The following is a 13,993-nucleotide window of genomic DNA, read 5'->3' as shown; positions in this document are numbered from 1 at the left end:
AAATGTGGACATAAATTTGTCAGCATACTAATAAATTATATTACACAAAAAAAATGTGTTATAAATTAAATTGCAATACTTTTTCGCAAAAGCTACAAATTTTCTAACTACGTCCTTAACTACGAATGAAGGAATTACAGAAGAGTATGAGGAGAGACATTTCACAGTATGGGATACATCCACCCTGAACTGCAATGCAGCTCTCACAATGTTATAAATACTTAGCAATAAGTGATTCAGGAGTTCTTCAGGCAAACTGAAGTTTGGTTCAAGGTTATATTGTGAGTGGTCGTGTAATTGTAATTTAGTGCTCATGAAGAATTAGTGATTTTTTGTCTGTTTTATTGTATTTTATCCTTGGAAAATTAGTGTATTGTAGTGTAGATTTTCGTGTTTTTAGAGTATTTAGTATCTTTATAACATTTTTATTGTGATATTGTCACCATGGCACCAATGCGACGAACAATGACAGCAAAGACCACGTTGTCTGGAGATTTGAATTTATGGGATTTTATTTAGTGCAGTGAGTGTGTGAAATGTATTCGTCAAGAAAATTAAAGAATACATGGAAGGAAATTGAAACTGGAGAGAGAGAATTTATTAAGTGTTTCAAAAGTGAGTATCTGTCAGGAGACAAGAACACAATAAATAGCAACAGTAAGATGGAAAATGACATCAATGTTGAACGTGCAGCCGTGGAAATAGAGAAGAATGAAATGGATATTAATAAAGAAATTGGCACTTAAATGCTACCCTTCACAGGACAAATCGCAAAATTTAAAAATTAAAAAAAGTGGCAAGAGTTAAGCAGGGATGCAAAAAAAAAAAAGAAGCAGGTGATCTGAAGGAATAATAAAGACCGACCGAACAAACAAGTTAAAGAGAAAATTATGTATGAAGACTCAATGATCAGGGGAGTACTTAACGAAAGTGTGACAAAATCATCTTTTCCAGTTGTAAAAAATTCACGATATTAGCCATGCCATCTGGATACAAAAAGGCAAGTCGAAAGAAATGATTGTCTTGGTTGGTACAAATGATTTGAGAGGCAAGAAGTATTCTATGAGGAAGGATGTAAAGGAGTTGTTAAAAGAGGCAAAAACTGAAGAGCAAGAAGGTGAAGATTGTAAGTCTCCTACCACGCTATGATAGAGGACAACCGAGGAGAAGGGCATTGATAGTCAATGAGTCTATATGCAGATTGTGCAAAAGGAATGATGTAGAATTTGTGGATCTGCAGTCTCTGTTTTGATGGAAAGAAGGATATGTACAATGCTGATGAACTGCATCTAAATGATTTTGGTGTTAGGTGTCTATAGAGAGTTTTGTTCACCGGGCATGCTGAAGTGAAACTTTAGGGAAACTTAAGCAATTAGGGTGGAAGTAAATGACTTTGTATGAAGGCCCACATGAAGCGAGTGAGTGTGTGAATGACTAAATGAGAAATCTAGTCTTTCAAGCAAAAAAAAGAATAGGGTAGTCAATTCAGAAAGTAAAGGTGTGTGTGGGGGCACTAAAGTGATGTTGAAGTTTCTATATACTAATGTCAGAAATATCAGGAACAAGAGGGAGGAGTTTTTGTAATTAATTAGTGCAACCTCACCAAAAATTATAGGCACTAGTGAGAACTTGGCTAACAGCAGATGTAGTTACAGTGATTGAATGTGAAAGGTTAAGTATTTTCAGGGAAGATAAAGAAGATAGGATGGAGAGCACTGCTGATGATACCAGATGAATTATTATTATCTGAGACTTCTAGGGAGTCAAGGACTCATCAAGGGAGGCTATAAATCACCCAAATCAGTATGTTACCTTCCTTTAAATTCATTTACACTAGATGCAATCACTGCCCTTAAGGGCAAATTATTTCACTCACTCACTCACTGCTCTCTGTGAGAAAAACCTAGCTCTTACCCCTTTCTTGCCTGTGAACAAACTTAACTTCCATGAATGCCCCATGTTCTCTCCCTGCCTTCCATATTACAAAAAATTTCATCAGCTGAAATGCTATAACACCAATTCAAAAGTTTAAAGACCTCTATTCACATCACCCCTCTTTCTCCTGTTAACCAGAGTGCAATCCACATACTTGCAATCTGTCCTCATAATCTAAATCCCATAATGTGGATATAATCTATGTAATTCTTCTTTGCACCCTTTCCAGAGCTTCTTTATCCCCTTGGAACCTGGGAGATCAAATCTGCACACAATAATCCAGTTGTAGTCTTATCAAAGTCTTATAAAAAGGCAAAATGACTTCCTTATCCTTATATGTCATGGTTCGCTTCAACACTGCAATTATCCTCTGAGTTGTATTTACAACTTTTGCTATTTGACTTTTGAACTTTAAATTCTTATCCACCAATATGCCAAGATCCCTTGCCCCTCAGTTTCTTGTAGCATAACCCTGCTAATATAATATGTCGCTGGAACTCTAATCACACCAAAGTGCATAAGTTTACACTTACTAACATTAAACTGACAGCCATTTTTGTTTGCCCAGATTTCTAGTCTATTCAAATCATTTTGTAATTGCTGAATATTAGTAGCATCCCTGATTGCACTGTCAATCTTCACATCATCGGCAAACAATTGCACATCTGATGATAGACCCTGCTTGATGTCGTTAATGTATAGATTGAACAATAATGGCCCAAGGACTGAACCCTGAGGTACATCACTATGAATATAAAGAGGATATATAAAGAGAAAGCGAGAATGTGAAGGGAACTGGAATACCTTCGACCTTAAATCTGGTAGATTCACACCCACTGTATACCACTTTTTGATATCTGTCTGTCAAATTGTAGCCAAAAAGAATAGTAGATAGACAGTTGCCTTAATCTGGTGTGAGATTAAGGCAACTAAAACAAAATATATAGTTGGTTCGGTTGTTGCTATAGGACAGGGAGTTCCACAAATAATCTGGAAGACCATGCATTGCCAAATTAGTATTACAGGTTGAGTGATTATTATGAGGGACTGGAAAGGAAGAAAGATCACATGGCAGGAAGAAAATAGGATTTATACACCGGCTAAGAGATAAATACTTAAGGCAGCATGTGATGGAGGAAACTAAGAATGGGAGAGTATTGGACCTGGTCATAGGATCAAAGAAGCTATCCATAACCAAGGTGACAACATTATTTTCAATTGGTGAAAATGACCATGCAGTCTGGATTTGGGAGATCATAAAACATTAGGAATATTCTATTAAAAAGGGGTATTTGTGGAACTATAAGGCAGTTGATTATGACATGCTTAGGAAAAAGCTTAAATCTGTACCATGGCATAAAACACTGCAGGGTAAGGATGTTAGTAGTGAATGAGATATAGTTAAGGGTCATCTAGAGGAAGCAATATTAAATTGTATACCTAGGGTAAGGAGGGTTAATTGGGTAGGAGTTAGATGGTTCAGTAATATCATTAGCCACGAGCTGCAGAAGAAGAAAATGCTGTGGAGGGTATATAAAAAGAAAGGTGACCAGCATGGCAAGGAAGGCAAAATCAGATTATGATCTAGCCATAACAGACTAAAGGAAATCTCGAAGAGTTCTTTCATTATGTGAGAAGTAAGAGGAAGAACGACTATGGAAGATTAACCTTAATGAGTGATGATGGTGATGAGGAGACCGAAGTGGATAAAATAGTTGAGTTACTGAGTGACCACTTTGCAAGGGTGGGAACAGAGGTGAATGAATTGGAGGTTCTTAGGATATTGCAGAATCTCAATGTAAATTCAGATGTGGGATATCAGCTTGGGTTTTGCAAGAATGTGAAGGGAACTGGCATACCTTCGACTAGGCTCTTTAAGTCTCAGCTCTGATAGAATTCCTAGGGGAAAGAAAGAAAATTCCAAGTGGAAAGAGGACAAAATAATTCCTTGGCATAAGGGAGGTTCTAAGACTGCAGTAGCAAATTATAGACCAATCAGTATCTCAGGCATGGTGGTAAAAGTACAAGAAAAATTGATAAAAAAAGAGAATTCAAGAATAGGTAGATATAAATATGATACTGTATGTGGGGTCAACATGGCTTTGTGAAAGGTCGGTCATGCCTTAGTAATTTACTAACTTTTTTATAATAGAGTAACAGCTGAGTTGGATAAAGGAAATGGCTACACATGATTTTGCAAAGGCATTTGACAGAATACCACATGGAACTCTGTAATGCAAATTAGAACAAATGGGGATGGTGTATACTGATTGGCAGAATTGAGGCAAAAGCAGGTGACTAGTGGTGTGCCACAAGGTTCAGCGCTGGAACCACTGCTGTTTAAATTGTAGATAAAAGATATAGGAAATAACCTGAAAAGAAATATTCAGTTGTTTGCTATGATGTGAAATTAGGTAGAGTAATAGTTAATCAAGGTGATGTGGAGAGGCTTGCAGGACAATTTAAATAGGCTGTCAGTATGAGCTAAAGTTAATGGGTATCAATTTAATGTTGAGAAATGTAAAGCTATGCATTTTGGGATAAACAGATTACAAGCTGTGCATATCAGATTGATGGCACTGTACTCCAGGAAATAGATGGAGCTAGAGATTTAGGAATGGTAGTAGACCGAGAGTTAAAGTTTAGAGGGCATACTGCTAAGGTAGTCCATAAAATTACTTGGCTATAAGTAATTTTATGGACTAATTATTTATTCCTCTTTATAAGGCCTTGATATGCTCACATCTGGACTACTGTGTTCAAATCTTTTTTTTGGGGGGGGGGGATGGAAGTGGTGGAGAGGATTCAGAGGCAAGTGACCAAGGTGAGTGGCTTGTGGAACCCTATGAGGATAGATTGAAGGTGCGTGGATTGCAGAAGTTGGTTGATAGGAAAAAAAAGAGGGGATATGATAGAAATATTTAAGTTGCTTAAAGGATTTTATAGGATAGATGCAGGGGAAATGTCTCAGAACTTGGCTAGAGGGGACCAAAACAAGGGATCATCCATGAAAATTGAATAAACTTGTAGTTAGTAAGGGTGCTAGGACTAGATTTTTTGCTTGGAGAGCTGTGAATGAGTAGAATGGGTTGCCAGAGTCAATTGTGAGTGCTTTGTCTGTTAATGGGTTCAAGGGGAGGTATGATAGATTGTGTCTTCTGCAATTAGCCTTCAGACTTCATGGAGGTACCCATATTATAATAATAATAAACTGGTCCACTTCTCCTTCAGAGAAGGATAAGGCCTTGTTTGTTTTCTGGAGGGGAATTTCGAGCAGCAATACGTCTCCCTATTGCATCCCAAACGTGTTCTATGGGGTTGAGATCTGAGTAGTATGCTGGCCACTTGATTCGATTAATATTCTTGGTTTCCAGAAGTATCTCCACTGCTTGTGTACGATGTGGTGTGGTACTGTAATCCATCAAAATGAATTTTTTGCCTGCTGCACTATGGAACAATCGAACATGACAATGAAGAACTTCGTTGCAATATCATTCACCAGTCACAGTCCCTGTTTACAGCACTTGTAGCTCAGTGTATCCTTTAAGCATAATGCCTCCCTACACACCATGATCCCAGCACTGCTGTATCTATCCCTTTCAGGAACATTCTCACAATGGTAGGCAGTATCACTTTCATGAAAGATCAAGTGTTATCTAGAATCAGAGGAAAGACTAAAACGACTCATCTGTAAAGAGTACATTAGCCTATTGGTGTCTTGTATAATTTTTATGGATACAACACCACTGAAAACAGGTTCTTGCAGGCTACTCTTTCAGACTCCGACCACAACTTGAAGTCTAACAGATTTAGATCAGGACTTCTAGATGGCCAATTAGATGATGATATGTGGTCGGGCACATTCACTTCCAACCATTGGTGTGTGGCATTGTGTGCAAGGGCTGAGTCCTATTGAACAGTCCACTGCCTGCCAAAGCAAGGTGTTGTTCATACCACAGGTTCCAATATGTCTCGATACATTTTGGAGGAGGTTTTGAACCCTTCCTTGCAGAAATGCAACTTATACACACCCTGATATATCACCTCCCACCAAACCATCACTGATATGGGGTGATGATCTCTCTGAATCCTGGGTATTAAGACACATGCTGTGCGACCATCCAGGGCATATATCCCAATAATTTTGGCAGTTAAACGACTCTTCAATGGTGAAAATCTCATTTGCTACAAGGATATCTCTGTGTCTGTTGTTTGCATACTGTTGGAGAGTTACCTTTGATTTTATCACCTTCTGCCACATGAGTTGTGGTGTTAGGAAGTGTCCATCAGAAAGATGATAGGCTGTAACCCCCAGGTCATCAGTTACTACATGTGGCATCGTTCTCTGCAAAACATTAACTTTCAACATCACTTTCTGCATTTTCACAGGATTATGGCAGAAGCATGTCTTCACAGCTTCACAAGCTGTTTCATACTAATGCAGCACAGTCAGCTTGTTCTTTAGAGGTGAGATATGTCTTCTGTATTATCATTATAATGGTTAATAGTTCGATACACAAACATCCTACAGATCCCGAGTGTTTTCTTATCATGAATTATTGCTATTACAGCTACACTGTTCTCATAATCTCCCCAGTGCATGTTAAGCTACACCTAGACAACTAAGCATGAAAATGTTATGTGCATACAGTGCCATAACAGAACCGGGCTCAAGCAATTCTGCAGAACAGTGATCTGTGGAAGTTGTAACAGTATTTATGATAAGACTGTGTATATAACTTACATTGCCAAAATGAAGCTGTATGGCCCCTTTGATAACTATTATTATCCACCAACCAAGAGTTCATTTATGAAAAATACAACTCTCTATTGAATGAGAGTGCTTTCGTAAGGTTTCTGCCTGGTCTCTGAAGAGTACCAACAGTTCAAAACAGCTGTCAGGCCAGTGAAACCTGTATCATATGCACTAATAAAAGGCAAATACATGGATGCTTGGACAATGTTCATGTCTTTTAAGTGGTGCAAGCTAAGGCAACTTCAATGAATGCCAAGTACTGTATTCTCATAAGCTCTCTGGTCAAAATTTCAAACTTTCAGTTTCTACATATGTTCAGCTTTGAAATAAGGTTAGATCTTTAATATCCTCTATTTCTATATAATTTCTTTTATTCATCTGGTGTTGTGTTAATACTTAAAGCATAAAATAAATATTATGCAACATCTCAATACTAATGCCTTTCACAATGCATCTATAATGCCAACAATTAAAGCCAAAATAAAGCATAAAATTTGCAAAATACTTCACCCACACTAATCTAACTGTTATTGGAAAATATGAGCATTTAAGGTTATGAAATGCATGTATGGCTGTTAAATGAATGCTGTTCCTTGCTAGTTTGTTTTGTACAATGAAAAACATAAGTTTCCAGAAGGAAACTGCAGTAAAGAATGATTATTTTTACTTTTACTTAATGTATAACTATTTTGATAATAAAATTTTGCCAAGTCTGGCTTAAACATTTTTTCTTCAGAAACAAAGAAATTAAATGAATTGTTAATAATCAAAAACAAAATTAAGAGTGCAGGGAAGAGAGAGGGGGAAATAAAGTATAAAATGGATTTTTTAAACCAAACTTTGGTGTAGTTTACCATAAAGCTTTTCTTTCTAATGGCAGGATTAATTTACTTAATTTAAAAATAAAATGAATTAAACTGATAACAAAAATTTATCAAAACTTAAACAGGAAAAAAATTATATATTTCTATCATATAGTGTATATGCAGAAGAGCCTCATAGGCAAAATGATTAACAAACGACAACAAATAAATGGCACTAACATGGGCATGAAGGAAAAAGGTATATCACCGTGTAGTGAGCAATTAGTTACATGGAAGCAAGGTGCACAGTTAGCCATTCATACAAATAACCATCAATGGCTACATTATTAGAGAATGACAGTCATTTTATAACACAACACATTATGGGAAACACAGACTGAGAAAGTTTTTTTCCAGCATACAATCAAACACAATACACAGTAAGCATGGTTCTCTTTTCCCAATTATTTTACAAAATGTGATTACATGCTGGCATGAGTAACTGGGTGGTTATCATACCTGTTTCCTAACATACACTTGTTGGTTGGAATCCTGCCACAGATATGAATGTTTTGTGAATGTCCTCAGAGGGAGATGAATTTCATCACTTGGTGCGAGACCAACACCACCCTACTTACTAGATGCTTGAAGTGACCTTGAAAAAGTTCCGTGTCTAGCTTCCAGAGCAGATTTCTGGATTATGTAAAAAAATTTAAATAAATAAAAATCTTAAAAATAATAAGAAATGAAAAACAAAATGAAATACAAAATATTTTTGTATGTCAGACAATCATTTCCTACCTGCTATATAGATCCCAACAAGGACCAACTTTTCCTTCTTCATTGTTTCAGTTGCTTTCTCTAAAGCCTCAAAAAATTCCTCTACTTCCTTAGTAAAACCTTCTGTGGGACCATAGTCACAAATAAGTCTGATTGTCCAATTTCCCATTCTGTTATTTGCCCACATCACTCTACTTGATATTGCCTGATATTCAAGAAGAATTAGTCTCATATTTAGTGTTGAATACTATAGCTACTCCTTTCAAATGATTGAAAAACTATATTCAGGCAACAACAACCAGGGAAAAAAAGGAATAGATAGAGTATTCAACACTAAATACGAGGCTAATATTCTTGAATGGCAGGCAATATCAAGTAGAGTGATCTGAGCAAATATCAGAATAGGGAACTGGACAATGAGACTTATTTGTGTGTATGGTCTCACAGAAGATTCTACTAAGATAGAAGTGGAAGAGAATTTTTTGAGGCTTTAGAGAAAGCAACTAATATATGGAAAAACGAAAAGTTGGTCCTTATTGGGGATCTAAATAGCACAGTAGGAAATGATTTTTTGACATACAAAAATATTTGGGGAAAATTTAGAGAAAAAACAGCAAAGCTAATAATAATGGCAAATACCTGTTAGATTTCTGCTCAGGACATGGACTGGTCATTACTAACACAATGTTCCAACATAAAAATGTGCACAAATTCACATGGAGAGAAGAGGCCAAAGAATAAGAAAAGTCTCATTGACTATGTTATTGTTGACAGGGATGTTTTTCACTGGTGAAGGACACTAGAGTATACAGAGGATTTTAAATTGAAAATGATCACCATTTAAGTCTTGAGCAGAATAATATTGAATTTCAAATAGAAAAGAACATAAAGTTTCATCATCAAATTCCTGATATGTACATTCGAGGGGTGTACAGGATATGATAGTACTACATGAAAAACTTACATTAATACTAACTTCCTATCTACAATTTTCCTCCAAATCAATCTGTTACCTGTCAAGACCCCAACATTATCAGATCTTATATTTCTCTCTTCTAAGGCACCTATATCTTGGTCTTCCTCTGGGTCTTTCTTGCAACCTGGCAGAGAACATTGCTTTGCTAATCTTTCCTTTCCCATTCTGTTTAAGTGACCATACCACCTGAGATTAGCTCTGCTAACACATTTCTGGATGCTAACAATGTTAAGTCCTTTCCTATCCTCGTTTTTAATATATTTCCACTGAAGCAATCTGTTCACACCTCTAATCTTTCTCAAGACTCTCAGATCTGTGGTCTCTAGTCTTTCATCAAGTGTTTTATTTCTAACCCTGCTCTCAGATCCATAAGCTAAAATTGGTTTAAACACTCTCTTGTATACAGCACCTTTAGTGTTTTGACTAATTTCTCTCTTATTCCATATAAATGTATTCAGTTGACTTCCTACAATACCAGCTTTATTGATTCTGTTGTCTATTTCCATATTTAATTTATCATTTTCACTACACAAATCGTGACTAAGTAGCTGAAATGTTTCAATTAATCTATAGGTTCTCCATTCATAATGTAGATGATATTTTCATTGTCTTTGTCTTGTTACTGTTGACTTTGATACCAAATCTATTACAACAGTTATTCAATTGAGTCAGAGAACATTGCACACTTGTAATGGATTTATTAAGAAGTAAAACATCATCTGCATAAAGTAACAGTTGAGATTAACATCTCCAATTCTGATATCAGGCTTAATACCACTTTCCTTTGTAATGTGATCCATATTAATTTTTAAAAATTTTTAAAAATTAATAAATTTTTAAAAAGTTTTAAAGCTAATAAAAGTTGAGCAGCTCTCAGATGTGAACTGTAGACTAAAATACACAAACATTATTCAAGAAAAATGAAAGGGTTTAAGAACAGGAACCAAACCTTGGAGATTCTGGCAAGCCCTGAAGAAAATATTGATTGATTGAGCCAGAGAGCCGGATTTGTCTGCAAGGATAGAAAAATAAGAACTCCACGGTGGACACTGGAAGTTAAAGAGGCAGCAAAGGAAAAGATGATAGCATATCAAAAGTTACTGGCAAATAAGTCAGCTTGTGTTCTTAGAGAATACAGAGACAAATGTAAGAAAAACACTGTGTAAAACTAGCTAAACAAAAGTCATGGGAAGACATTTGACAAGAACATAGAAAATAAATATTAAGACGGTGGTAAAATATTCTGGAGGCTGATGAAAAAGCTCAGAAATGGAGGAAAAAGTGCTGTAAAAGGAATTAGAGTTGATAGAGGTGACATGAAAACTGGAGAAAAAGATATTCTTGATGTATGGAGCAATTACTTTGAAAAATTGCTAAATGGAACAAGGAGTGACAACACAGTGTTAAAAAAACACTCAAAAGGGATGCAATCAGGAATACATATCAATACTTGAAGAGAAAAAGCCATCAAAAACCTGAAATGTGGAAAGGCAGCTGGAGTAGACGATATTCGACCAGAAATGCTCAAGTATAAAAGTACAAGTCTTACAGTGGCTGCAATATATAGTTCAGAAGGCCTGGACAGAGGAAGGAATTCCAGATGATTGGAGTAAAGCTCTCATAGTACCCAATATACAAAAAAGGGAAATAAAACTGAATGTAACAATTACAGAGGTATTTCCATACAGTGTGTTCCTGGTAAGATTTATGCAAGTATACTTGAGAAATGGTTGAGATGGATTGTAGAAAGGAAGCTTGGTGAAGAAGAAGCTGGATTCAGGCCAAATAGAGGCTGTCAGAATCAGATTTTCAATTCAAATATTTGAGAAATCCTGGGAATATCAGAAAGATCTGTATTTAAGTTTTGTAAACCTGCAAAAGGCATATGAGGTGCCCAGAGAAAAACTATTCCAAATGCTACAGTTATATGGTGCCACTGTGGTATTATATCAAGCAATACTTAGAATTAAAGGAAGTACAGAAAGATGGTTTGATATTAAATTTGATGTCAGACCAGGATGTATAATTATTACCTCTGTTATTCATTATCTATGTGGATCACATTATGAAGGAATGTGGTATTAAACCTGATATCAAAATTGGAGATGTTAATCTCAGCTCTTTACTTTATGCAGATGTTATACTATTAAATAAATCCAGTACAAGTCTGCAAGATTCCCTGACTAAATTGTCAGCCTTCCTGGCCGAGTGGTTAGCGTGTCCACTCTCCAGCCAAAAGGCTATGGGTTCGAATCCTGCCATGGGCATGGATGTTTGCGATTGTCTTTGGAAATACCAGTGTTGGTGGTCGGCAGTAGATGGCACTGGTGTAGTTGCAGTCAGTTGGTGGATTGAGTGGTGGATATAGGAGTTGTAGAGCAGGTGCCCTCCCTCGATGAGTCTTTGGACTCCCTGCAGGTGACAAATAATAATAATAAATTGAATACACTTTGTAATAAATTTGGTAAGAAAATCAGCAATAACAAGACAAAGACAATGAAAATAGGCAGAAACATTGAAAATATGAACTGTCGTGAATGGGGAACCAATAAACAAGTAAAATATTTCAGCTACTTAGGCACAATTTTTAGTGAAGATGGTAAATTAAATATGAAAATAGACAACAGAATCAACAAAGCCAGATGGTAGGAAGTGAACTGAAATGGAATAAGAGAGAAATTATTCAAAACACTAAATTAGCTGTATACAAGACAGTGTTCAAACCAGTTTTAACTTATGGATCTGAGATGTGGGTTAGAAATAAAACACTTGAACAAAGACTAGAGACCACAGATATGAGTCCTGAGAAAGATTAGGGGGTGTGAATCAATGTCATCAATGGCAATATCATATTAAAAAACAAGGATATTAGGGAAGACCTGGCATTGTTAGCATCCAGGGATGTGTTAGCAGAGCTAGTCTCAGGTGGTATGGCCACTTAAAACAGAATGGGAAGAGATAGACTAACAAAACAAGTGTTCTCTTCCAGGTTGACACGAAGAAAGACCCAGAGGAAGAATTACATATAGGTGGATTGATTTAGTAAAAATTGTCTTAGAAGACAGAAATATATGATCTGATAATATTGGAGTCTTGATAGATAACAAATTGATTTGGAGGAAAATTGTTGATAGGAAGTTAGTAATGATGTAAGTTCATCATGTAGTACTATCACAATATCCTGTACATCCCTTGAAGGTACCAGTCAGGAATTTGATGCTGATAATGAGAAACGAAAAACCTCAGTGCACTCATGATAAGTACTAAATTCCTAATATAGGTACTAATAGATTTACAAATTCTCACAGGCGGAGTCGCAAAAAATATTACTTTACGATCACGTAAGTAATTTATGTGGCGTCATTATTTTGATGTTAATCATTATACAAGGGAACATTTTTGTTAAAACCCAGCTTCAACCTTTTCATTCTTTAATGATAAGATTAATTAAAATGAATTAAGTTATTATAATTCAATAAATAGTTATAAAATAATCAATAACAAATAACAATAAATAGTAATAAGAAAAAATTCTAAATGGCAAAAACTGAACTAATTTTGACCAATTTTGTGTTAACCTGGTGTAAACTGTTTCAACCAGCTGTTAAAAATAAGTACACTTCATGCTTAAGTTTTCATATATATCAATGAGCAAATAAAAATACTTACTACACATATACCAACATAGACACATACTAATGCCCAGCAAATTACCACTGACAGAAGTCCAAGAACAGAAAACCTATAAAGACAGTTAAAAATCTTACAAGTACAGGAATAAATCAAGTTACAATTTAAACTAAAATGAACTGCAGACAAACAAAGGATAACTTTCCTATAAGGTAGCACTGGTGAATGTAGGCTACCATTCACCAGGAAATTGTGAAACAAAGGTCAATTCGATTTGCATTTTTATGATTTAGAGTAAAGAATTAATTTACCACAGTTAGATAGAGATAGACAGGTGTGTAAATAATTTTTAGGTTACTAAAATATATTTTTTTTATTTGTTTATGTTGCTGCAACTTGCAAATCGTTATTTGTAAATCTATAGTACATTTTGTACTGTTGGCAGGCTAGGGATATTTTTTTCCTATTTTTATAAATTTTTATAGATACACACATTATTTTATTTATTATTTATTTATTTTTTGTATTTTTAATTTATTTTTTGCATAGTCCGGAAACCCTGCTCTAGAGACCAAACATGGAACTTTCTCAAGCCACCTCAGGTCTCCAATAAGCGGTGTGGTGGTCTCACACTAGGTGATGACATCCATCTCCCACCTTATAGACAATCACAAACATCTATGCCCATGGTAGGATTCGAAGCTCAAGCCTTGGTTGGAGAGTGGGTACGCTAACCGCTCAGCCAACCAAGCAAGCAAACTGGAATAAAATTCAGTATAGTCAGTACAGAACTTGAGTAAAACCTCAGAACTAAACTTGAGCTGTTTATCCGATGTAGTAGACAGATAACATACACTTTGAGAAATGTATAGAGTTTATGAATGGAAAGAAAAATATACAGTACTAGCAGCAATACATATAGGCACATGAACACAAGACTGTGGAAACAAAAATAAAAGTGAAGGAATGAATGAGGGTGAAAGTAAAGCAAAGCGAGAGATGAGACAATGATACAAAATGGAGCTAATCTTAAGAGGTACCTGTGGCATAGTAAATTAATAATAGAACACATAGACCACAGTAATAACTTTAATTAAATAAAAGGTACAAATA

General features: G+C 35.7%; 1 protein-coding gene across 3 annotated transcripts in view; it reads right to left on the bottom strand.

The window, feature by feature from the left end:
• The window catches only part of LOC150109024 (protein tweety-like), a 322,889-nt gene that overhangs the window by 218,245 nt on the left and 90,651 nt on the right, over positions 1-13,993 (bottom strand). For all 3 annotated transcript variants that reach the window (XM_090411409.1, XM_090411402.1, XM_090411414.1), the window contains exon 7: positions 12,920-12,992. In XM_090411409.1, the coding sequence (XP_090267535.1) occupies positions 12,920-12,992 (73 nt within the window). The remainder of the gene's footprint in view (positions 1-12,919; positions 12,993-13,993) is intronic.

This window comes from Typopeltis vanoorti, chromosome 2, assembly GCF_054136105.1.
Source record: "Typopeltis vanoorti isolate ZY-2024b chromosome 2, IOZ_Tvanoo_1.0, whole genome shotgun sequence".
Lineage (NCBI taxonomy): Eukaryota > Metazoa > Arthropoda > Arachnida > Uropygi > Thelyphonidae > Typopeltis > Typopeltis vanoorti.
This window is presented reverse-complemented; position numbering and strand designations above follow the sequence as displayed.